The sequence below is a fragment of the Charadrius vociferus genome, unplaced genomic scaffold, assembly GCF_000708025.1.
Source record: "Charadrius vociferus isolate BGI_N301 unplaced genomic scaffold, ASM70802v2 scaffold498, whole genome shotgun sequence".
Taxonomy (NCBI): Eukaryota; Metazoa; Chordata; class Aves; order Charadriiformes; family Charadriidae; genus Charadrius; species Charadrius vociferus.
The window spans coordinates 18397-45075 of record NW_009649588.1 but is presented as its reverse complement, the minus strand read 5'-3'; the positions used below and the strand labels follow the sequence as shown (position 1 = coordinate 45075).

General features: G+C 37.5%; 1 protein-coding gene across 1 annotated transcript in view; it reads left to right on the top strand.

Annotated features, from left to right (window-relative positions):
* Positions 1-26679, top strand: part of CDH13 (cadherin 13) — a gene marked incomplete at its 3' end in the record, with an annotated part of 202075 nt that overhangs the window by 167218 nt on the left and 8178 nt on the right. The window contains exon 3 of the mRNA XM_009890391.1: positions 2014-2222. Within this exon, the coding sequence (XP_009888693.1) occupies positions 2014-2222 (209 nt within the window). The remainder of the gene's footprint in view (positions 1-2013; positions 2223-26679) is intronic.

The window sequence follows — 26679 nt, the reverse complement described above, 5'->3', positions numbered from 1 at the left end:
GCAGGTGGGTCTGTCCTGAAGGACGCGGCAGCGGAGGGGACTCGCGGTGGAGCAGGGGAAAGCGTGAGGAGGAAGGAGCCGCAGAGGAGCCATTGGGTGCTGGGAGTAACCCCCTGTTCCCCATCCCTCCACGCCACGGGGGGAGAGGAGGCCGAGGAGTTGGGAGTGAAGGAGTGAAGCTGAGCCTGGGGACGAGCGGGGAGGAGGGAAGGTGTGGTTTTAATTTTGTCTTTTTCTTACCATCCAAATCTATTTTAATTGGCAATAAATTAATTTTCCCCAAGTCAAATCTGCTTTGCCGTGACGGTAATTGGTAAGTGATCTCCCTGTCTTTATCTTGACCCAGGAGCTTTTTCATCTGATTTTCTCCACCCGTCCTGTGGAGGCGGGGGAGTGAGGAGAGGGGCTGGGTGGGCGGCTGGGTGCAGCCCAAGGTCAACCCACCACTGTTGATTTGTCAAATAGCGTCACACATCTCATATCCTGTGCCTTATTCTGAATTTTGGACGTTTGAGGTTTTTTTGCTCTTGGTTTATCTTTAATTTAACCTTTCTCATCCATATTCATCATAAAATGAAGTTGCATTCAAATTCTCTAACCAGCAACAGTTGTTCTTCCCTGTGGTGGTTCTACGCTGGGATTCAATCCCAGTGAATGCCCGGAAAGGAAGGATCTCCAAAAGGTCTGTCTTCAAGTTGTCATGTCTGGAATTAGATGCAAAATTTGCTGAAGAGGATTTTTGTGTAACTTCCCAGGAGTGTTGTTAGGCCATCCAGTATGGGATTCTGTGTTTTAAGACCACTTATAGATGTTACATAGTCAGGAAAAGCTTAGATATTGACCAGGCTGTGAGAGAGTTTGGGATTATTTTTTTCCCTTTAAAAACAATGACCAAGCACAAGTCTATACAGTAAGCAAAGTGCTTTGTTTTCAGTAAAGCGCTATTATATTTGATCTTCTGTAGTCTGTATCCCTGTCTGTATCCATTTCTGAAAATGTAATGCAGTTTTAAAAGATCCAATAGAAATGAAAAGTAAAATCAAAATAGCGAAAGCGTGCAGGTAAGTGAAAAGTCTACAGCATCAGTAACTCAAGGAACAGGTAGGGAATACAGGAAGGTTCCCTGCAAAAAAAAAAACCCGGCACATGGAAATATGTTGTTCAGAGATGTCAAAACCTGAAAGTTTACTTAGCAATTACAAGTTTGTGGTGAAGACCTCTTAATTGTAGAGCTGGTTGTTACATCGCTCATATTTTTTCCAGTATTTTGTGCAAAGTGAATCTACCAGACTCAGAAGGAACTTGAGGCAAAGTCTCAAACTTTGTACATTAGAAACATTTTTGTCTTTATGCCAGCCTTCCTAAATATTTCAAATCTTCAATGTAAAGAGAAACAGGATTATTGACAGCTACTGTTTATTAAAAGTTTTCATATTCCCTAGTTATACTGGTAGTGCAGCACATGCACTGTATCACAATCCTGGTAGTTCATAAGAAATGTTATAATTTTTTTTTTTTTGTTATGCAACACTTTTGCAGTAGGCTGTGAAGCTGAATATTCTGTAAACAACCAATTCTAAGCATAAAGATGTACTGGATATCTTAAAGCACTTTGCCAGCAGCAAAGCCTTTAGAGATTCTGGGTTACAATGAGGAGGATAACACAGTCTCTACTGCTACTGCCTAATTTGTAGAACTAGGTGTGCGTTTTGTGCATTTGATTTGAGTGATCACAAAATGTTGATTTCCAAAGTGTTTTGTTTATCTGCTACCTTCCCAATTAGCATAGTCAAAATCTCTTCATCCCCCTAAAAGTGCATATTTGTAAGATTTGTCTATGAATTGGTCACACAAATGTAAAGCATATCTGAAAGTTTTTTCCCCTTAGATTGGGAGACATTTCTTCCCAAGATCTGTAGACAAGCCGATAACATAAAGATGTTTGAAGTCTATGTTCCAAAGTGGATACTTATAATTGTGTTTTTTCTTTCTTTCTTCCCCCTCTCTCCCCAGTGGATTTTGATGACTGCAAGGGGAATAACAAATTGAACTTCGAAGTTTCTAACCCAGACTTCAAGGTGGAACGCGACGGGTCTTTAGTTGCGCTAAAGAATATATCAGAAGCTGGCAGAGCCTTGTTTGTCCACGCACGGTCTGAGCATGCAGAGGATATGGCAGAAATTTTGATTGTTGGAGCAAATGAAAAACATGGTGCATTAAAGGTAAGATAAATACAAAGAACTAGAAGAAAGTGCCAAGGAGATGCTGCTAGGTATTTACGTGTGCCATCTAGGACTGTAAGCAGTTTTAATCTGTTAGCAGAGAGATCAAAATGAGTCTTCAATCCAGATATTGCTGTAATGTATTAGCACTTAGTTTAACTTAAAATACAAATTTTCAAGGTTTTGAAAAATTTATTACATCTTCAAGTGTAAATGCTAAACACTCGTACAGAATTGATTCAAATGAAAGAGCCTCAGTATCAAAATTGGTGGATTCTTCTGGTGTACATTATGCTGGATAACCACAGTGTGACCATAACGGGAAATGGAAAATCTTAGTCCAAATGTGTAATTTAGAATTTACAGAACCTTCACGTTCACTCCAAATCTAAGACTGTGGGAATGAATTCTATGCTGTGGAATTTAAACTTTTCATATAGGTCTGCTTATCTGATATTGTGACGTGTTAAACTATGTAAAAATCTGCATACAAATAGCAACACATATTTACTCTCTCTCTCTATGTGCCTAGTGATTTCTGTTCCACTCCGTGGAACTGAACGCCGGGTCCTTTCTTTTCCACTTTTGAATTTCAGTGTAACACTAACCTCATACCATGGGGGAAAAAGTGCTTCACAAATTGATTGCATTGTTTACTTCACACCCTTGAAAGTAACGAAAGGAAATGAAATAGCCTTCACTTCTGTGTCGTGGCATTTAGGAGAGAGGCAGGCCAAGACAGTGTCTCAGTAGACGTTTAAGCCTGGCAGCTTTATGGAAGTATAAAGACACCATGACAAAAAGGACGATGTATTGTCTTATTTTAGTATTTAGATTTTCACCCACCAGCGTTCTTATATTTCCAACAATACCTTAGTATAACTTAAGTCTTACATTTAAAAAAAAAAAAAAAAAGCTTTAGGGGAAAGGTTGAACGAACTTCTGAAAGTCCGTGGCTGAGAAAAGGTTTTGATCTGCACTTTAAGCAGCATGCAATGGGAATATAGATTGCCAGTGGGAGAGAAGGTACCAGAATGTGTAACTGTAGAGAGCTGATCAGAACACTTAAATGGAATTTAATTTTATTTAAATGTGCTGTTTCTTCACAAAGTTAGATTTTAACAAGGTCATACTTGAGAGAGTCTTTTATGTGGTAGAGCTGTGGGTTTAGGACCACTCACTGCCAAGTTCAGAGTAGGAAAACTGCACTTGCAGGAGCTGGGCATGTGGCTGTCCTGTGTCTCAAACTAGCAAGGCATGTTACTTCTGGTGCATTCAGAAGAATGTTCAAGTGATTTTGCTTTCACTCCATGTTTTGAAATCTTAGGAGTGTTTTCAAAATGGGGATTCTCATCCTTCAGTTAGAATTTACTGAAAGGAGTTTGAGACATCTCTGACAGGAGGTCTAGAGCTGAACTTCAGGGGATTGTTTTACATGTGAAGATCTGTCTGAGAATCATATTCTGCAATTTTATTCTGGTTTTCTTAGAGAAGCAGCCCTTCAATATCAACGTGGAAGTTACGATCTAGGGGAAATCTTGTTTCTTGAGTAGGAATTAACAGATGTGTATTTGCACAGACTGACATAGCTTTGGCCATGACCTTTTCTCTTTATGTCCTATTTGGGTTCTGGGTAGTCTCCCCTCAAAATATTCCTGCAATATTAATTAATGTCTAGTGTTGAAATCTATTACCAGACTACATTCAAAAGCCAAGTCTAATTTGGCCTCACTCCTGGATTCTGTTTCAACCACTGTGTTGCTTCAGAGAGAGAAAACCAGTCTAAATCTGGCATATTCTGCCACTTGCCAGTCTTCCCTCATAGTTGACTCCTCAAAGCAGTATCACAGTATCATCTCTACCTGCCTTCATCACTTCTTTATGGATTTTGATATTCAGCTCATAAATAGAAGACTACCTTTTTAGTATGGTGATCCTTGGTGTCTGCAGTGCCACTGGGAGTTACATGATATATTAATGTGTTCTGGCAAATCCATCTAGTAAGGATCATCCCCTTCTTCAAGGGAGTATAAAGATCTTTGGGATTGGCTGTCCTATCTGGCCTCAGCCAGCTCTCTGTAGCTGTTAAATCAGTATTTTTTACCAATCGTTTCAGCTATTGTTTGCTTATTTCAAATACAACACAGTCTTGTCTTTCTGTTTGTCGTTCTTGAGAAGGATATAAAGATTACAGCCTACTATCTAAAGTGATTTTATGATAAATTTGCACTTAATCCTGTACTTTTGCAGTCTGAATGTGTCAGCATGGAAGCAGCAGAACTGCTCCATCTGTTTATGCAAGGAGTCTTGGCTAAGAAATGTTCAGATGGAGCCTTAGTAATTCAGCATAATTCTGTAGGGTTAAGACGAGCACATGCTAGAGCACTGCTTAACATTCAGCACTTAGAGTACAGTACCTTGTTTAATTAGGGGATAAGTAGTTCTTAAGTATTTCCCCACTGCCAGCAACTGCCATTTCTTTTCTGAAAGCATGTAACCTACATCTGTGAAATCCCATTGTTAATGTTTCTAATTGCAGATTCCCAGTGTCTTTGGAAATGACTGACAACAATGATCTCTAATGTGCTGACTGGCAGTCTGAGCCTAGGAAGAGATAGCATAATTCCTAAAACTTTCTGACTGCTACCAACCATACTTTAGACGAATACTGAAAATATTTAGAGGTGCAATCTGGAGTGTGCAGAAAAGCTGTTGGTATTCTAGTAGTTGGAGGGGTGTGGGTTCTTCCCTGTTGAAGATGTGGGAAGATTCCAGCTGGCGTCACTGATCAGTCCTAACCAATTAACTTAAACTAACTTCATGGCCATACTATAGTCAGTGGCTGTTAGAATACCACCTACTATTTAACTCTGCTTTTTGAGTCTTCTGCCAGAAACATATTAGATCTGCAGAGCCTGCAGCTTTCTATCAAAGGGTGGCTGTACCCGCAATGTGAGAAGATAGAGTGTTTCTCAGCATCAGCAGCCAGTTGGTTGTCACTCTCTAATGGCAGAGTCTTTTGCAGGGTCTAGTGACAGCAGAGCAGATACAGCACTGCTGTTTTTGCAGGTGTTGGGATGTTTCTGCAAAAAACCCTAAACCCCATGAATGCCTATACCTACAGATATGCATACGTGCCACTGAGAGTAAAAATCTGTACATCAGATTACAGTTACATTGCTTTCTACAACCTGCTGTTAATGCCTGTTTTTTCCTCCTATGGTTTTGGCTAAATAAGTTGGTTTCTGTCTGTCTTGACAGAGGGGAGTATTCACAAAAAAAGCTCCTGTCTTTTTTGAGAGACGTAGAATATGAGTGTGCAGAAGAGTTGCCATGGGTCTATGGAAGATGTAACATTACAATGTGTCATCTTTGTAATCGTTACGTCTATATACACACTTGTGGCCTCAGAGCAAAGTGCTCAATGAAAGAAAAGTTCACTTGCATTCACCGTGAGGCATGCACATCTGTGCTCAGCTTTACCCAATGTTTGCTTAATACCCTTTCACACAGTCAGGACTTGAGTGCTTGGTGGTATTAAAAAGAGACATGGAAATGTTTAGATTCACCCAGGATTCCTCAAATGAACTTTGGGTTCATTCTGAATAATTCATAGAATTGCTAAGGTTCATATGCCTAATGGAAAAATAAATCACTTGCAAACCCTAGCTGGGAACAAACTGACCAAGCTGATGAGTGGCAATATTTATTTTTTTTTTAATTTATGTCTTATCCAATGCCTGGTCCCTGCTTTGTTTTATGGAAATAGTAGGACAATTGAAAGTTGGAAATTTCATCACATCTGAGCATTTTACCAGACATTACTGGATTTATTTAGAGGGTCTGGTTTTGTGGAAGAAAGTATAGCCAATCTTTTGTGAAGTCTCATAACAGATTGTGAGTTGCAAAATGCAGCAAGCTGGGAATTTGTGTCCTCCAAGGCTAAATAAAATGGTTGTCTGCTAGTCCTTCTCTCCCTCTGTAATCTAATGCTGGTTTTAATGAATATACCCTTAGTACACTGAGAGCTAAAAGAAAACCTTGGGAAACAATCTTTCTCTGCCTTTTTTGTGTGTTGGCAAAATGCAGCCTTTTTTTTTTTTTTTTTTTTTTTCTTGCAGCAAAGGGAGTTATTTAGGACATTCATTTGTTACAGCATCACAGACACAGGGGGAGGGGGAGTGAGATATCAAGAGTCTGGCACTAAAGCAGATAAGAGGGCAGACAGATATTCCGAAATTCCAGGCTGGTAGTAACTTCACTATATGGTGCCCAGCAGTCTTCCATACAGAAGGATGAAATGATTAAACAGAAACTGTCAAACCCTCAGGACACTTTTCAGGCACTAGATGGAAAAGGAAAAGGAGAAAGAAAAGAAGAGATAAGAGGGAGGAGTGCACCCTGAGACAGCATGTTGTAGACAAAGAGAGTTTAAAATCATTTCCAGCAGTAGTTCATGTTGAAGGAAATGAAGTTGCTCTGGTCCTGCTACTCTGTCCAGTCAACTTGATAACAGCTAGGGGATAGTCACATCTGCTGCTTCTGCTTTTCCCTTTGTCAAACCATTGCAATTCCCAACGTCATGTTTGTTATGTTTGTTGTAGCGGGGACAGGAGAGGCAGCCTGTCCGAAAACTTCCCCAGCTGCATTGCAGACCTGAGGTCTGTTTCCTGCTAAGTCACTTTCTGGATGTATATGTTTGTGCATGTTGCTTTACGCATCTGCCTCTGTTTCCTAAAGTATCAAACAGAAATAATGAAACTAAGCTCCTTGGATTTCAACGTTAGCATTTCTTGTTTGTGTCTTACTCTCTGCTTTATTCCTGCAGTATAGAGCTTGCAAATTTTATTGATATGAGATAAAAAGTGCCTAGAGCCTTAAATCCTACATGTATGGCTTTCTGCCTTAGAACAGATGATAAAGGATCAATAATGTTATTATGAATCAGGATTCTCTCACAGAGAAAATATACACACAAGCAAGTGAATAGTTGAGTTTAGTCATCTGACAGTTCAGTAATTTATTTGGAAAATAAGATCAAGAATCAGCCTCTCTGATATAGCAAGCAATCGTTCCCATTAATGTATATTAGCATTTTTTCAGTTTAGAATTGAGTTCCAAATAGGCTGAAAATGACTGTGCAAAAGTATGAAGATGAACTCTCATATGAGATATTGACAAACAGCCTAGAAGAGTTTCATATTATTAGATTTTGCATATAGCAGTTCCTGCAAAAAGTAATGCACTGCATAAATAAAATACCATGTTTTGCATTTAATTTTAAGGCACAACATAGAGTAAGTCACTGGGGTATATCAGTATCTACGATACACTTATGAATTACTATACTGATCAAAACAGTATATACAATACCATTTCTTTCAGAAAAGCAGTGGAGATATTTTGCGTTTGAAGGTGTCCTTCAGGCGTATAAAGATGGGATTTCTTTAAAGAGCTAACAAAAGAAAATTCATCTTCTCACTTTTGCATTCAGTTTGTCAGAAAGCTTAACATAGTAATATTCTCCAGTAATGTTCTCCTGCTAGCTGTTAAATGATTAACTTGTTATTACTTCTTTTACTTTTGTTCGTTATCACACTGCAAACACCTATTGACTTGGAGTTCATGCATAAAAAGCTGAGGTATAAGTGATTTTAGAATTTAATACCTGCGTGTTGATGGTATTTTGGTAAATGACTTTCCCTTGCTTTAGTCACCAGTTGAAAGGATGCTATTTTAATTTTTATTTTTTTTAAAGTCTTCAATGCTACATTGCAGGTTTCACAGAATACATCTTAATTAATGTCAATGAAAGCAAGAGCTTGTTCTCATCAATGGGTCATTCTGTAGTATCATTTAGCTGCCTTTTTGGCTATATTTTTATAAAAATCCTCTGTGCAGACCACTTGCTGCTGAGGAAACAACAAAGAGCTCCTTTTATATGAGAAATCTTCTTAACCACTGAAGTAAGCCATTTTCCATAGAAATTCCAGTCACCTACTTTCTGTTTTTATCCTTCAGCCTGATCCAGAACCTGCTGAAATAATCAGATTCCAGCAGACTTTAGACCAAACCCTCGAAGCAGGAGTTTTGTCTGACAGGGCTGTAGGGACGTGACTCCCGTACCTCTTTGCTGGACTGTTTCTGAGTGACCCTGCGAGTCCCATGGCAGTGCACGGCGGTTATGATTTTTCATACGTAGCCACACTCCCCCTTTCACTCAGCTCTGCAGCAGAGCCTCACTTCTACTGATAGGTTTGTGCGTTCCCTCAGGCCTGGACTGAATTTATCTTTCCAACTTAACTCTGCAGATTCCCACCACCAAAGAAATGCAGGTTTCATATACACTGGCTTTGGAGTTTGCTCTGACAAAGATCCATTTAACTGAGAATTATTATGGTGCCAAGAGATGTGGCAGTTGCCATAGCAACAATTACATATTGTGTTGAATACCAGAGTAAATACTATAAAGAACACAAGCCACTGGTGGTTTTCATTAATTTAACGTTCCTTTTTTGGGCAAAGTGTGTCTTGTAAGTTTATTCACTGTATGTATAAAAGCTTAGATCAAACGTGTGGGCTATTCCTTCTATTTCCTTCAGTGAGCAACTTCAGCATGTAAATGAGAAGTACTTGGTTATTTAAGGAGAGAAAAATGGTCTTATAGACTGGAAACATGAATAATTGACTGTGAAACAAGAAGGTGTTAGCTTCTGTGAATGTTCAGTGCTTTTCTCTACGAGTAATCTACATTCAGATTTTATGTGAACTAGGGATGTATTTATCTAGGAAAAGGGACTTTGTGCTCCTCAGTAATAAGCAGAGCTAACACAAGTATAGAATGTTTAACTGTTTCAAAGGTAAACAAGATGATTTTGAAACAAATGCAAAACTTGGTAATTATTCAAAATTATTAACAGACTAATAAAAAATGACAGGCAAAAATTAATGCATTTTATTAAAAACATCTAAAATCATAATTCCTTTCAGCCCTGAACTGCATTTGTACTTCAGTTAGTTTTCTTCCCTGCACTAAGGGATATCATTCACAGGACATTCACTATTGCTTGGTGTGCTTCTGGTGTAAACTTAAGGTTTTTGTGGAAGCTCAGAACCAAAGGCACTTCTGGAATGCAACCAATTTTATTCTATTTTCTTTTAAAACACACTTAGGTCTAATCCTTCATCCATAAGACTTAATGGCAAAGCTTCCATAAATCTCAGTGAGAGAGATTACTCAAAGATTGCTGAAGTCTTTCATCTGAACTAAAATTCACCCTGGCACAGAGTGCCAAGGAAATACCTATTTACCTCTTGGCCCTAAAACATTTTTATGAGACTTTGAATGGTAGATGAGTTGTGTGAAGACATTTTGAATCAAATTAGCTTCTTTTTATGATCTAGGATGCTAACTGTCCTTTAGCCATTAAAAAAAAAAAAGTCCACTAAATTTTGAGGATGAGTAATAAGTCATAATGCACTGACATATAATTTTTTTTTCAAGCTGTTATTGTTCTGAGTCCAGCCTGAAAGTATTCCGATGATATAGAGAAAACTATGCCAAACCTATGTGTTAATCTCCAGGCACCGATGCAGCTGGGTGGAAATTTGTGCCAGAGGTGTGGGGAACATTTAAAGGAACCATTTAGAAAAGGTTTAAATTTAAAATTCATTGTAGTAAATGAGGATGTAAGTGGGAAAGCAACAGGCTAAGCGTGATTTAGTAGAACATTAGGCAAGATCATAAAGGATAAGTAGATGTCTCATAGGGTATATAATATCTTTAATTTAGAAAGTGGCTTTCATCCTCTAAGATCCTTAAGGTGTACCTATTAAGTACACAGAGAAAGAATATGTGTGTGTGTATACACATGTATCTGTAAAAAGAGGTATTTGCACATATGTCTTTATTGTTGATACGTTATAGAATCATAGAATGGGTAGAGTTGGAAGGGATGTTAAAGATCGTCTGGTTCCAGCCCCCCTGCTATGGACAAGGAAACCTTATACTAGACCAGGTTACTCAAAGCCCCATCCAACCTGGCCTTGAACACGTTGCAGGGATAGGACATCTACAGCCTCTCTGGGCAACCTGTGGCAGTGTCTCACCACCTGCACAGTAAAGAATTTCTTCCTGATATCTAATCTAAATCTACCCTCTTTCAGTTTAAAACCGTTAACCCTTGTCCTATCATTACACTCCCTGATAGAGTCCCTCCCCGGCTTTCCTGTAGGCCCCTTTTAGGTACCGGAAGGGGTTATAAGGTCTCCCTGGAGCCTTCTCTTCTCCAGGCTGAACAACCCCAACTCTCAGCCTGTCCTCACAGGAGAGGTGCTCCGGCCCTCTGATCACGTCCCTCAACCTGCTGGCCATGCTTCTTTTGATGCAGCCCGGGATATGGTTGGCTTTATGGGCTGCAAGCACACATTGCTGGCTAATGTCAAGCTTCTCATATTTTATTATACTTTTTCACATCAGGATAGGAACAGTTATTTTTAAATAAGGAGTTTGTGAAAAGTACGTGGTGATTTCTATATGATATTAAAAATGCCATCATATCCCTAATGTCCTCAAATCCATAATGAACAAGAAATGTTATAGAAACCAGAAGAACCTGTGAGACTTCTGGTACAGAAGAAAAACTGTCCATCTCTTCCACAGTTGTTCTCTTATCCAGCATTCACGACAACTACCCCAGTTTCACCAGTGATACCTCGGATTTATTAAGGAATAGAGACAATTCCAAGAGGGTGTCAAACTAAGTTGGGTTCAAAACTAAACTCAAGGTTCTTTTTTGTGTCAGAGAGACAAAATATTGCTGGTGTTTTCCCACTATAAGCTTTTCCATCAGCTTCCAGAAACAGGGTGGATTTGAGAGCGCCATAATAGGAGAAATTATTCATATGAAAAGATGATTTCCCAAGTAAGAGTCTAGTCATTTCTCTCCATCAGAGACATCAATAATCATCCCTAATGATTGCCCCAGTAGTTCCATGCTGGTTTTCACAAACCTGAAGGAACATTTATTATAGTTATTATAGTAACACCTATCTCAGCACACATCTTAAGCATTTAATGGAGCATCACAGGATAAAAATCTACATTTGTCCTCCCCCAAGAATTGATTCTGCCACTGCAAGTACAGATGGCTTCTTCTGGACCTAAAATTCTATATTTGTTGATCATCACAATTCTGTTGCTTTTAAGATTATTCCTTTGCATCTTATTTTTACACCTAGTTGTTTGGTTGGGGTTTTTTTAAGTACCTAGAAGATCTTGGCAAGTTGAAGCAATATTCAGCATAGGAATGACAGTTAGAGCTTAATAGAATTTGGTATCTCCATAATAAACTCTGCTAATGTTTACAGTCATCTTGGAGTGATTAATCATCTAGCTCCTCAATTCTTATTTCACCACCAAATCAAACTGAATACCCGTTGCATTAATGACTTCATCTATCTTAGAATAAATATAGTTTTAGTAGTTGCTTATATATCTCCCACCTCTTACTTAGAGGACACCTAGGGATAGTGATTACACAGAAAGAGAGTGGAGGGGCAGCAGATGGATTTGAACTGGCTAATAGTCCTGCTATGTACAGTAATTGGCTGCTGCTAATACTTTTGGTACCACTAAAATTCCTCGTCGTCCTTCATTAGTATGGAAAACAAAGATTCTTGTTTAAGGTAACTGGCAAACAGATGTACTGGTAGGAAAGGTGAGACTGAATTTTGACTCGTTTCTTAATAACCTCACTATGACTGTAGTTTTGTGCAGAGCAGTAAACAAGAAGTTTCCTGGTGACTAGGAATAGATTTGCTAAATATTTTTAGTAATTGTTCCGGTAACTGGTTTGATTCAAGTTCTAGCAACACAAAGTTGTTTAGTCAACAACTGTTCAAACTACTGTGAACAGATACACTTTAATTTACCTGCAAGTCAGCAAACACCCTTGTGGTTGATGATGTTCAATAGCTGATGAACCATTTCGCATATGTTTGAACTCAGTAGGAAATTATCTCGAAATAATTTTGTCTTTCGTTTCTTTTCTATCTCTAGAATTACCTTGTAGTTTTTAGATAAATGAATCCTGGATCTAGCGTATGCAGCTTTTTAAGATAAGGAATAGCCTATAATACTTTTAAAATGAGGGCTGGATCTAGCTCTCTCTGTACCGGCCTTCTTGTGGACTAAATCGTATAATCTTAGTACAATACTGTGGCTTCTACTGCTTAAGAGGGTCCTCTTTTGCATCATCAATCAGAAATGGGTTAAATGCTTAACTTTACTTAAAGTGCATTTATCTCTATAATGGTAGTAATCTCACTGGAGAACTACTGAATATTTTATGTGGCCAACTACCCTGTTCTAGAGTTAATGTCAAGGCAGTACGGATGAACTGTTGGGTTGTTTTGTTTTTTTTTAAATGGCGTCTGTCAAAAATGTTGTAACATGACCTGTGTATTCACAAATGGAAATTTGGGGTGGGTTTTTTTGGGGTGTGTGTGTGAACTTTGTCTTCAGATTACTCATATCTCGTATAAGTATAAATGACAGGCTTTTCTGGAGCAGTAAGGACTTAGCTAATAAGAAACAAAGTTAAGCATTTTCATATCCTTCTGATGCCCAACATCTTTTCAGAGTTACTAGAATAAGCATGGAAAATATATCCATCAGATAAAGATTTATACACTTTGCAGACTTGATGATGATGATGATCTCTGAGCTAGTAGAAAATAATAATAAAAAAATCTCATTTCTTTTTTAAATTCTTCTAGATCCTATTTGATGCTGTATGTTAACATGTTGAATATTTGTGGGAATTTTTTTTTTTTCTCTTTGGTGGCTTTTTTTTACAGTACACTTGTGTTGTATAAAGATTTAGTCTCTAACCACTTGGAAGAAAGGTGAAAGTACAAATTAAAAATCTGGAAGGCTGTACAAAACTTTCATTCTCGGATATCGACATAGATTATATATAGGGATTCCAAGGGTATGATCCTGTGAAGTACTGGACTATCCTAGGAGATACTGAGGACTTTATATGTGCACTGACGTTAGTACATGTTAGTATCACCTGACTTTTTTGATGTCTCCAAAAAAGAAATGCTAGTAAGAAATCTGTTCGTGTTTGCTTTACTAATAGTTTAAAAGACTATCAAAATGCAGAGGGTTTCCTTCAAGCACAGCAGTGTGGTGATAGAATAGCATGTCAGCCCCTGCAAAATGGGGCACTTGAAGTGCTCTCTTGAGGCATACAATTTTGATTTGGATATTGTTGAACTGAGTAACAAAAATTCCAGTAAACTAAAAATTCCTGATTGGCTGACAAATACTATACTTTGCAGTTTCTTCTCTGCGCAGGAAGAATTCTCATGCCTCTATGACTTTTTTCTTTTCCCTGATGATGAAATAAAAAATCAGCCACTTCTGTTCAATAGGAAATTCATAACTGCTGAAAGACTCTGTTGGTGGACAAAACCCCTGGTGGGACCAGGTGTACTCAGTCATTGTGCTCCAGCATGGCAGCACGTGGCAACAAGAATATTCAGACTAGCTCATCTGTTCTTGTTGCTGTTCTTACTACCAACTGTAAAGTCATGCCTTAGGTTAAGATGATTATTACACTAGTATTCTGTATTTGATTTGGCGTGCATTAATCCTACCAGCCCTTTGGAGCAGTAAAAATGAAAACACACTGAATTCCTGATTTAGGAAATGGGGATTTCGTTATTTGTTTTGTTACTGATTCAGTCAATAGACATCTTATCAGTTACAGACTCATTCATTTACTGTCATTAATTGTATCAAAAACTGAACCTCCATACCGAGAGGCTTATTGGAATCGTTCACGTGTATTGAATTTCCAGCTATGTCCATAGAAACATTACTAATATATCAGAATGGGATATCTTGCAAGAGAGACTTTAAAATATGTTCTTTTCAATGCATACGTTGTAGTTTTGTGTTGAGAAACATAACATAAGAATATGTATGGGTTGGGGGTTTTTTAATACAAAAGAGGAACAGTGTGTGACAAATTTTCAACAGTCATGTTTGTGTTAATTAAAATAACAATCTTAAAATTGATACACTTGATTGTTCTATGCACTCTGTTTCAATAATGCCTGCAATTTGATACTGAGCAATTTTTATTTTCTTGCCCCTCTTGGTTTTCAACAGAGGTGGGTTGTTTCAGTAGCAGGTCACGGGAAAAACTGTCAACTCATCTGTATGATCAACTTAATATGATGCAAAGTTCTACCTGTTTCCTGTCCTTTTTGATTACTTTATTTCCATGCAAATTAGTGAAGGGAGAAGATTTCTCTCATCTATGTAAAAAGAAATATGTATAGTTCAAACTATGTATTCTGAAACACGTAGCTGCGCAGGGCAGGTTAAGGAACTTTCTGACTTTATCTGCAGACCACCTTATTTTCTCAGTGCTGCTGTATTGTGTTGTCCTTATGTGGTTTGCTCTCTTCCCGCCTACTCCCAACAACCACCTTTTGGAAGCTGATATGGTCGTTAAAGTTAGAAAAGTCTGTCATGCCTTCATATTGACCATCAAATCAGGAATTATGGTGAGAGGATGTTGAAAGTTCAGTTTAAAGATTTAAAGTCAAAGCTGGGGAAGATTTGACTCTGAATTTGGCTCACGTCTATAACACTCAAACTCATTGCTGACAAAGTTACAAATATATGTGAGGTAAGGCTTGAAGCTTTAAGTTATAGGGTTGATTTTAGGCATGATTATTCACAAAAGCATGTAATTAATCTGTCGTAGGAAAACATAGAAAGCAGTACACCAAATGCAATCTCCATTAAGTCAACGGGAGTCGTTCCACTGACTTTAATGAGCTTTGAATCTACTCATAAATCTGCTATGAGGAGTGTCCAAATCAAAATTTATTTGAGGGTGACCTTGATGTTAATTGTTAGTGGTTCCATGTTGTTTAATTGCCAGGAAAACTGAATGTATTAGTAGGATGATCAAATGGTATAGTCCTTTCTATTGGTACTATTAGCATCAAGTTGATATATATAATATTAATTGTGTATAATGTTAGTGGGCAGTCACAGTATGCAAGTTATATTTTGTGTCTATGAAACAGGGAAAAAAAAAGGATTTCTTCAGTTATTTTAAATGTTATTTGTGCCTTCAGCTGAATCCTTGCAAAATTAATGCTTTTTGATCAAGTAGCTCTTTAGAGGATCTCAGAAGTTTCACACTTATTCAGTGGCTTTTAATCCTAGATTTTGTGTATTGACTATAATTACTTCAAAATTATATCTCAAGTTTGTAAATACCATAAGGCAAATTCTGTTCAGTCCTGTGATGTTTAATAAATTTAACATCTTCCAGAAAAGTTCAATCATCTGTATCCCAAATAGAAATGTTTACTGCTTTAACATGTCTTATTTAATTCAGTTAAAGGAAAAATATGGGAAATATATTAGAAGTATAAAAGGAAAAGAGTTCCTTTACTATTTGTCTGCTAAACAGCAAAGTTGCTGGTTTACTTGAGGGACATAATTATTGTATCTTCTAGCAGTGCAAAAATATGGGATAGTTAGAGAGTTGAGGGGAGGGGGAATTATTTTGATTTTGCTTAATGGCTTTCCCAGTTCCTTGTTACTGCTGGTAATTATTATGTCTTTCCTTTTAGCTGGCGCTCAATGCATTAGGCTGTATTTAGGATCATTTTATTAATTGAAAATGTGTTTCAGAACAATTGTGAATTAGATAAGTGACTTGATTAAGACTCAGTCTTTAGAACTATAAAATGAGAAAATAAGGTGAGGGAAATTAATCTTGACTCGAGACAATAGGAAGATAAGACTCTGGTTTCCAGTGTAAGGGTATGTGTTCAGGGAGAATCAAGGGAGAGAGCAAAAACATTCTGCATTTGCATTATTTCTCCTCCATTTTCCTGTAGTAGTATTGAAGCATTGACAAAGATTGTGGCTTTTGAGACCTTGTTCATACATGTAGTAAAAGATAACATCTACCCAAAGAGCTTCCAGACAAAACAGAGGTGGGACAAAAGGAAAAAGTGTTATAATACTGACAATCTTCACTTTTATACCTCTTAGCCTCAGATTTCTGTGTATAAAATGAAGATACTCAATACATGTAAGAAAGGTAAACTATTGAGATACAGAGTAATAGAGATCTTTAACCTTTTGCTGGTAGAAACCTAACAAGTTTGAATTAAGGCTGTTACACTTGGTTCTTTGATTTAACTCTTATTCCAAGCCATCTACTTAGTGGGTTACATCTGAGCTGAACTTCAGCGGTGCATGCAGTAGCATCTTGGTGTTCTTGATGTGGCCTGCAGTTTACCAGGCATACCTTGCTGACTTTGGTTTGCTCTAGAAAAGTTAATAAGCAATTCAGCATATATCAGGATATATAAACAGATCTTTGCCTTTACCTTATGCTCATCTCCAACAAATTTCCTCGGGCCTTTGACACCCCATTATTATCATTTCACATGTCCGTGAAAATTAATTTGTAGCCCCTTCTGATAATAGTGTGATTTACATGTGTGAAATGTGTTTTCTAAAAATGTCTGTGGACTTGTGGTGTAATGCTGAGTTACATGGAAGTCCTTTTAGCAGATGTCTCTCTCTATACGTATGGATGTGCTTAAACAGCTTTTGTGCCAACTAATGAGCATGAATTTATATATTCTTAAATACTTTTCCCATTTATTAAGCTTAATGTCATTTTTTAAAATACCTGAAAATAAAAATAAGGTTTAAAAGTTTAAAAAAAAGTTAAAAAAAAAGTTTAAAAGTTACACCATGTTAACTGGTGTAACTTTTATTGTACAACAACAACTAGCCTCATTCACTGTAGTAATTCTCTTATTAAAAAAATGGCATACTAAGCATGTTTTTCCACCAGAAAGTTTCTTTTTAATTCTCAGTATTTCTTATCTGGCACTGTGCTAAATGAGAACATGACTTAACTGTTGATATTGATTTGCATGTCATTTTTTCATTTCACTTTCCTATTCAAAAGGAATCAGCGCTGACAAGTTAATGAACTCCAGCTACAAATACATAGATAAGCCAAAGGATCGGTTTAGTACCTGCCTTGTTCTAATTATGAAAGGTTTTCGTTAGGTGACTGTTTCCTGTTGACTACAGGGAAACTGTAATGCTTTGTTCTTATAGTAACTGTCAACAAAGCAGACTATCTGGAGAAGTGACATAATAGGGGGCTATTTATAGAAACCTTTTAGCAAGTCTAAATTCGTTTATCACAGTGTATTTAAGTCTTTAATATTTACATGTGGAATACAATTACTTAAAATGAAAGTACACTGAGCCCTAGGGCTCTACATTTAGTAAGGGTTCATAAAAGTATGCTGCATTACATCTTCTGTTTTTAAATTAACTTCTTGTATAAATTAAAAGCTTTGGACAGTAGTAGTAGACATCAAGACTGTAGAACTATCTCTCAGCAGACTTTTCACTAAACTCTTTTGTAAATCTTTTGCCCCTGATACAATGAATATATCTGGTATCTAAGAAGGATTTCCTTTGTGTTTTGGATATTTTTTTATATATGTTATTCCAATTTCTGTTTTGCTGTTGTTTAACACAGATAAATTGGTGAATCTGATGCAGTTGATCTTTTGGTTGGTATCTTCTGCTGCTAGGAGTTATGATCTGGCCAAATCTGGTTCAGTGTTAGAAAAAGCTGAAAATCTTAGGGTCTATTTCTTAGTCTTATTAGTGGGGGTTTTGTCTATACAACTTGAAGCTGCTTCCAGAAAAGAAGAACTGTAAAACAGTTTTGAGCTCTACAAAAAAAATTGAGCTCTACAGTAACTGATGCTAATCCATAATGTGCGCAACCCTGAAGTACTTGCTGTGCTTGGGGAAGATGAACAGACCATGGTACTCCTGTGTAGTGTAGATTTACTAGAAAGTAATTCTCTGCCACCTGGGAATTTTCTGCTAGGGACTTTCTGCATTACCAGTAGTTATACAGATAGTTAATATGGTCAGGGAATTTGGTCACCGAAGTCATTTGTGGACTTTTGGAATTAAAGATTGCTTTCCAAATGTTTGCACGGGTTACGAGACCATGCAGAAATGGAGCGATGGAAGAAAGAGAAGCTGCATGTATTAGCTAGCTTGTGAAGTCAATTTCTGTGGTGACCTTAAAAGGCAGGGAACAGTATGTTTCATACTTCCCATCATAATTTCTCTTTTCAGAAGAACAGGGTGGAGATGGTTGTGGCATGCTGCCCTGAATTCCATATGCATGCCTTGCCAGGCGTTGCTCTGGCAATCGAATAAACTGTTGCCTCTGAGGAATACACTAATGGTATTTGGCCAAGCAGACAAGTGGCATAAACAAAAGTTTAAAACTGTGTTTTGTAAGCTATGCCTGTGCAGTATTAGAAGTCCGTTCTGCTTCCACGTTGTGTTGATGATGCTGACAGGCAAAGTCAAGGTGCGCTGCTTTATGGACTTTAGAGGGAGCTCTGATTTTTCAGGAGGGGGGAGCTAGATGCGCAGCAGAAAAGACCTTTTTCTCCTTCTTACCCCAAAACAAATGGAATCCAAAACACAACAAAGGAACACCAGCAGCAATAATATTATTTACCAAGGATGCCAGGATAAGAGGTTGAAAAGGGTGTTTTTAAAATTTTTTGCCAAATTACTATCCCAGTCTTGCAAATGGATATGCATGGGGATGTCTGATGCAAGATTCAGTTCTCTGTCATTTTGTACTCTTCATTTTTTCCTAACTTGAGAAAAAGGTGAAATAACAAAAAGATTGATTCAAGATTAAAGTTTCAAAAGCTTAAGATTTGAACTTTACTTAAATCTTTTGGAGAGGTTTGAAAAGCTATTATGTATTCATATCTTTCATTTCAGCTATAGTTGGAAACAATACTATCAACATAGCCTAAAAATATTGGTTTTATCATGTTTCTATTTGTGTTGCAAGGGTAAATATCTCTCAGGAGTTCTAAATTTTCAGGCTCAAGAAGTTTGTGATTATTCAAGATAAGCTTTAGAAAAGCCTATAAAAACCCTGCTATTTGTTTTGTGCGAATGCAGACCTCCTCATGTTTTTGAAGTGTAGCCATATCTGACATGAGCAGTTGGGTCACTTAAAGACTGTAGTTTTTTAAGGTAATGCTTGTTGCAGTGTATTTCTAGTATTTTCTTGGAAATTTAAAATGTATTTGTGGCATAACTACACAGATTTAGTAACACAGAACTAATCTATACCCCTTTGTTATTTAATATAAAAATGAAGTGCTTGTGATTCAGAGAAAAGGAAGGGGGAGGGGGCACGGAGGGAAAAAGGGTGGAAGACCTGTCTGAGAGTGATCTGGTAGTAATCCCTGTATCTGTGTAGTAAACAAAATAGTCTGAAACTGCAGACTTGAAGTCTCATGTGGACCTAGTGCCTGAAAAGGGACATGGCTCCATGAGACGTCACTGAGGTGCCTGCCTGCTGGTTCTGCTTCATTACACGGATGTTCAGTTCAGCAGCTTTAGTCTGAGCTCTTCCCTGTACTTAACCGCTCTAAAGATTCTTAATAGCATTGATAAACCATGTTTTTGTGCTGTCCTCTGGACATCTTGCTTTAGAAGTATGTGCCAAAACTTTGAGGTCTACCTTAGTGGCTCCTCATACTGATTTTGCAGAGTCAGCTACAGCAGGGTGGCTTTGAATAATTTCCCTTCCAGGGAATGCCTGTCACCTCAAGGAGGTAGACATAAATGGAAACAGTGTTGCCAGAATTTAAAAAAAGAATAACCGGAAGGAATTCTATTTCTACAAATTTTCTAGGAGGGAAACTGGGAAGGCAGGTAAAGGACAGAGAAGAGGAGAGGTGGAGAATAATAATGAAGTAAAAGTTGTGGCAGACAGAAGGGGTCATGAAGAGCACTGAAATTAAAAAAAAAAAAGGGGGGGTGTAGATAGATGGGAAATCAGAGCTTAGAAAAAAAAATAAAGGAAAAGAATGTACAAAAAACCCTGTAAACTATATCTATTCTTACAGGTTTCCTCAAATTGTTTATGCCCCCTCCCTCTGTTTCAGTTTCTCTTCGCAGCCTGTAGCATGAGTCTCATAAAACTTTGCTAAGATTATAATGCAATACCTTGGCACCAATCTCTCTTGTTTATGTGTCCATTAGTTCAAAGCCACAGACAGGCAATTTATTGGGTATGAAAAATGTCACCTATGCCACCCTCATTTGCATCTGAAAATTGATTTTTGTCACACTGGGATTTTAGGACAACCTTTTTTGGCAGCCAACATTGCCACAAAGCATAATAAAAATAATTGTGTGACCACAAAAGCAGGTAAGGTTCACTGTAAATTTTAAGTCTCTACAGAATTGTAGTTGGCAAGTCATTATTGATGAGATTGTGAAAGAGTTACCTGTGGTAATCCTTCTTGATGATTTAATATTGACACCTAAACTTAAAACGTAACTTGTGATCGCTAGCTAAGTGTATAACCACATAATGGTACTTGATTACGTTTAGTCAAACATTCCAGCACGATAGCAGAATATTAGAAATGCCAGTTGAACAATTGATGAACTATTAATTAAGATTTTTACAGTGATAATTACTGAGCTATGGAATGCTTCTTAAGAAAGTACTATAAAACACCTTTTGACGGTCAGTTAAAACATCACCTCCTTAGCATTTTTGCAAGTGCTAAGGTAATTCATTTTCTACTGTCTGATGTATTTGGCTCTCAGAGTCTGCAAATTTTTGTCTCTTCACTAGTGAGAGATGGTTAATGTACATGGGAAGATGTCGTTGTCCATTGTGATACTGAAAAATCCTATTAATTATCAGTGTTAAGTTGTTCAAACACTTTCATTAGTTATTTTGGCAAAACAATTCTCCAGGGCAAGATATATTTATATAACAAATTCCTCTAAAGCTGAATCAACCATAAATGGATTATGCAAACTTGTTTCCTTTCTTGTAGATAAATTGTTTTACAGCAGTGTTCATTATGAGAAAGTTCTTTGCCCACTGTAGTACTTTATCAGCACAGAATAATCTACAGCTTCAGTTTCAATGGTAAAAAGACACCATTCTTTAATATGAATGCTGCTTTTAATCTTAGCTCAGGATGTTGGTTCTTTTTTTTTTTTTCCTGCCTTATTTAAAAGACAGGCAGAGGATGGCAATTTATAAGCTCATATTCCTTAAACCAAGTTTCTGTATGCAAAGGGAGCAACGTGCTATTGAAAATGGTTGATCATGATCTGAGATGCATGTTGTTAGAGAAGGGAGGGAGGAAAAAAAAAAGTGATTATTTGGTATTTAAGAAATGTGGTTTTTACACAAACATTGAAAGTACACAGTGGAGAAATTTGGGTTTATTGGAGACTTTGGTTTTGCTAAAATGAAAATTTATGCATTTTGTTTTCTAACCAAATTCATATTCAGTGTTTTAATACTTCATTAATAACGCTATGGCGTTTGACTGAATATTGAGAGAAGTGCTCAGAGTGTGACACTACTTCTGGCTGGTTTTGTGGAATGCCTTTACTAGGATTTATGAGATGGGGTGTTAAACAGTAAGCAAGGACTGTGCATACATATTTCACATTCACTCAATGCTGTTTCTGCTAGCAGAAGGATTTGATCTTAATCATGGGTTAGTCATAGTCCACCCAAACTAAGCCTGTTTTAAATCATGAGTGGCACAAATATTTTGCACTGACATGAGGCTTCAGCTGCCAGGCACACTTGCTGTCATTTGGGACCCATTGTCATTAGTTTCTAGCAGAGCTGCTGGCTTGAAAGGGAGTACCAGGAAAGTTACAGACTTTGCCTAATTTGTGGTGGGATGAGATGTATCTCTGTTGGCTATCACACATGTCACTCAAAATAAGACCCAATACCTCTATATTCCAGTGTGGCATTACAATTCAGCAAAAACTCTGATATATTTTCTTCTTTGCAAACGGTTTTACTGCCCATCAGTCCTTGCAGCCTGGGTTTAAATATTTATGGGGGAAAAATAATTACTGTTGTTTTCTAAGTTTCTCTCCATTGTTTTAGCAGTATTTCCTCCTTTGGGATTTGTTTGGTTTGGTCTTCATAACTTTGGATATATTTTGAATGTAGGCTTTCTAATTTGTAGAAGTAGCCTGGATCACAGTCTGGGAGTGTGCTCAGTAACATAGTTTTACCATATTTGGTTCTCTTTAACTGAAAGAAGCAGCCTCTGCAAGTAAAATTCTGTATTTAGTTTTGAACCCATGATTTTGCTGTTATAAATCATTGCATCCAACCGAGAAGAAAAATCCTTACTATCAGTGGAGAAACAGGCAAATAGAAGTGGTTCTTTTACAAAGTTAAAGGAAGCAAAAGGGTGTGAGTTTCAATGTTTCTCATACTGATAGCATCAATAGGAAAAGGATTCTACTGTATTTCTATGTAGGCTAAAACAAAATAGTCATAAATACTTTTTCAACCTTATTGAATGAGACCTGGCTGTTACTATCGATATGAACAAGATTACTTGCTTCTCTTTCTTTGCTTGCTCAAAGCTCTGAAAAAGACAAGTAATAATTTACATGGATCTCCATGATTTTTTTTCTGACCTTACTACCCATGCTTTAATCTAGGAAAGTACTAATCCCTGGGAAGTACTAACCAATAGAAGAGAAACCCATACTTTCTATGTAGATAACCAGTAAAGTGGATTATTGCACAGGTTTCATTTCATTCCATTGTAAGACTATTCCAAACTTCCATCCTAGTCTTTATCATCTTTGTGTTTCTGGGAATGATCTTTTCGGCCAAGTAAGCTCCCTAGGCCATGCTCTCCACTGATTCCCTGCAATTCCTTTGGCTTTTAATGATTTGTTTGTTTGTTTTTGCAATTTATGCCACTAGTGCTCTAAGTGGCACAGGCATATTACTTCCCCTGTCAAGTCATTCAGATCACAGAGATAACCTTTTTGTTTTCATCTTGTGCTGTAAATGTAATAAATCAAATCCTTGCCAAAAGCAAGTTTTGAATTTTATATCATGAAATTTGCATTTCATGCTCTGTTGCTTATTCACAGAAGCCATCCAATCTGAAAAGAAAAATAATACCACATGACTTGTGTAACTAATACAGACAAATGTTTCTAAGCAACTGCCTGAGCAATCTGAAGATCAAAAATTACTCATCTGAGAAACTTGCGTATAATGGTAGATAATGTATTTGTTCACAGGTTTCAAGGTCTGCTAATGGACAGTTTGTAAACTGAAACAGGGACAAAGATGTATCAAATTATGAATGCTGCAATTTATTAACCTTGTCTCTATGAGATCAGCAAAATAAAGCTATTTTAAGTTAAGAAACTGATATTGTGCTTCACTCCACTTTGAAATGGTCAGACAATAGCAACCAGAACCTTAAGCACTTAAGCTGATAGTTTGATTTTGTTGCAGTGCCACATTCAGATACCAAAGAGAATGGTGCAAAGAAAGTTGAATAACATGGAGTAGAATTCGATTTCTTGCATTCCTTGGAACTTCTGCACTTCAGAGAACCAACATGCTGTGCATAATCTGATATACACAATGGGTCTTTGGTCACATTTTGAAGCAGAGCATTTGTACTTGGCATGTGTGACGAGAACTGAAGAATTCATCTTAAAATTCATAATGCCATTTAAATACAATCCAGTCAAAATTCTTCTGGGGCTAGCTGCATGATGGATAATTATGAGGAGTATAGAGAGATTTTGCTGATTTAGCTCAAGCTGTGAGAACTCAGGTCTTTAATTCTAGAATTCTCCTGCTAAATTCCAATGTGTCAGTAAACGCAGCAGACATCACAGGTCTGACTTTAATGACTTCAGTGACTTTGGGAGCAAGACAATACATATAGATAAAAATAAAACTTATCTGACAGAACTGAAAAAATATGAAATAGGAACAAAAATGTGAAGTGGAATCTATGGGGTGGATAATATTCTGTTTTGATTGGAGCTCAGGTTTTTGAATGCATTTGAATGTATCGCTTCTTTCTTAGAAAGACACTGGATTAGAAATCAAGAGACCCGAGTAGAGTTTTTAGATGTGTGGGGTGTAAGTGCTAAAATAATGTGATTCACTGGAAAGTCTCTGGGAGCAGTTATTAATATAATAATACCGAATATGTATCTTCTGTGTCCCCTATGAATGCTTTGACTGCTGGACTGTCTGTCCCTATTCAGTCACTACATGGCAGTTAATAAGGAGCTATGGAGTGATCCAACCCTGCTCTGATGGTTTTGAAAATATTATTTCTTTTTAATAATCTTGGATGCTGCTTCCCACTGACCAGAAACCCAGAGTAGGTAGCCCATGGCCAATGCTACAAAACCATAAGGCAGTAGGAGTAGCCCTGGAGTCACCGAACAGATGGCATGCAGGCTGGGAGTAAGGTTGAATCTGTCTTATCATGGCTAGGAAACTTGAATAAAACCTGTTTACTTTGTGTTTGTGTAGGTGGTGACTGTTCTCATCCATCCCATGGAGACACTCAGTCAAGAGGTGTGAAGTAGGGAATATAAATATTTCTGTGCTGCTATGGCTGCGCATTGTTAGGGCAGAATGCTCCAATCCAAACATGTGAATTTTAACGATATACGGTATTAAACTATCGATGTCACATTTCATGTATTGTAAAACTATACTCAACTTTAGATTCAGCAGTTATAATCCAGGAAAAAAAACCCTCCAAACTATTGTAAACTATGACTCCTGCCATTTTAGGCTCTTTTTCTTGAAGTATGTGGCAATTAATATTGTTAGCAGCTTGATGTTACAGCTCATGAATCATTGATCTGTTCTAGTATAGCAATTAATTTGCTCCTGATTCCTGACAGGTACACTCTTTGAATTTCCTGAATTAGACTTAATTGCCAGCATGTGATTAAGGAGAAATGTAAGAATCCAGTGAGATCTCCAAGCCTATGTCTGGGTCTCCATCTTGCATGTTTCACTTTTTTTTCAGAACATTTCCAAAAGAAAAGTTGAGCTTCTATTTTTCCACCCCAGAATAGATATGGCAAAACCAAAACAATGTTGCTATTTCGAACTAACATATTTTACAAGTTTTATAGAAGCTAGATCTAGAAGAAAAATGAGTGAATGACTGGTGGGTTGTGCTTTTGGGTTTGTTTGTTTGGGTTTTTTTTAAGTGTCTTGGTGGTCATGCTTTTTAAAAAGCTGTTTTATTGCATGTGAATTTTTAGATACCTCTCATCTAAGTCAGAACTTCACCTGCATACTTTCTTCTTTAGTAATACTCTGTGGGTCTTTGAGACTGTCCAGACTAATGAAAGGTTTAGAACTAAGGGGTATTGTCCTGTGAATTTAATTGGATCACTATGGTGGGAACAAATAACACAGGCCATGTTCAGGTCTTGTATTTTCATCTTTGACAAATGCAGTTAAAGTCCAGTACCACTCAGGTAGTAACAAGAAGCTGTCCACAAGACACTACAACGCTGTCTCTTTGTTTGTATCACGGAATAGAATTAAGCTTCTGGTATCAGACAGTTACTGTCTGTTAAGTTGTTTGTATTGAAATGTAAAAATACAGCCCAAGTTGTGAAGTGGAGTAATACACTATGATTTCAGCTCTTTGGACTCAGTTAATGCCTGTTAATTAATTTGTTCTGAGTAGCTGGACCAAGCGGTGAAGTGGATTAATGCACTAGCATTTCAGCTCTTTTGACCAAATTTCAAATCTAGCTTGGTGAATGAACAGTTTTGCTGTAGTCTAGGTCTAAGTGGGCATTTTGTCTTCATCACAGACTACCACTTCATTTGTCAGTCTGGCGACTCCTGTATAGGAAAGCACAAGAATGCCAGCTCTGTAGAGCACCATGAACGCATAGTCAAGTCTGATAGATTTTTGTTGTTGTTGCTGTGTGGCTCTATGATCTAAACATAATGCGTAACTGCTTTGCAGCCCTCTGTAATGTGTTATTTTTGGTAGGAGTTGATGCATCTCTGAAAGGAGGATCCTCTGATCCTCCTTTCCATTAGGAGTCCTCCTAATGGAAAGGAGAAAGGAAGTGGTGCAGGCACGTGGCAGCAATGTCACGTTACATGCAAGGGTGTACCAGTACTAATGGCAAGAAAAGTATTGAAACTCTCTGCCAGTTAAGCTTTCCTTGATTAGTGCAACAAGAAACAGGCTTCTCAGACTCTTAATAAAAGGGGTCTTGTTTTTCAGTATGACGTAACTGGCAATTTTTTGGTAATACCCACGACCGTGTCTCCTACATGTGATCTGTGCTGTGCAAAAAGTATGATTCATCTGGGTGTGCCCAAGAGGGTACACATGCATGGTTCTTGTTGCCAAAATGTACAGGGTAGGGTTGTAGGACATACAGTCAGTGGCTGCACTGTAAATTTTTTTCTGGGTTTTGTGAAATCTCAAG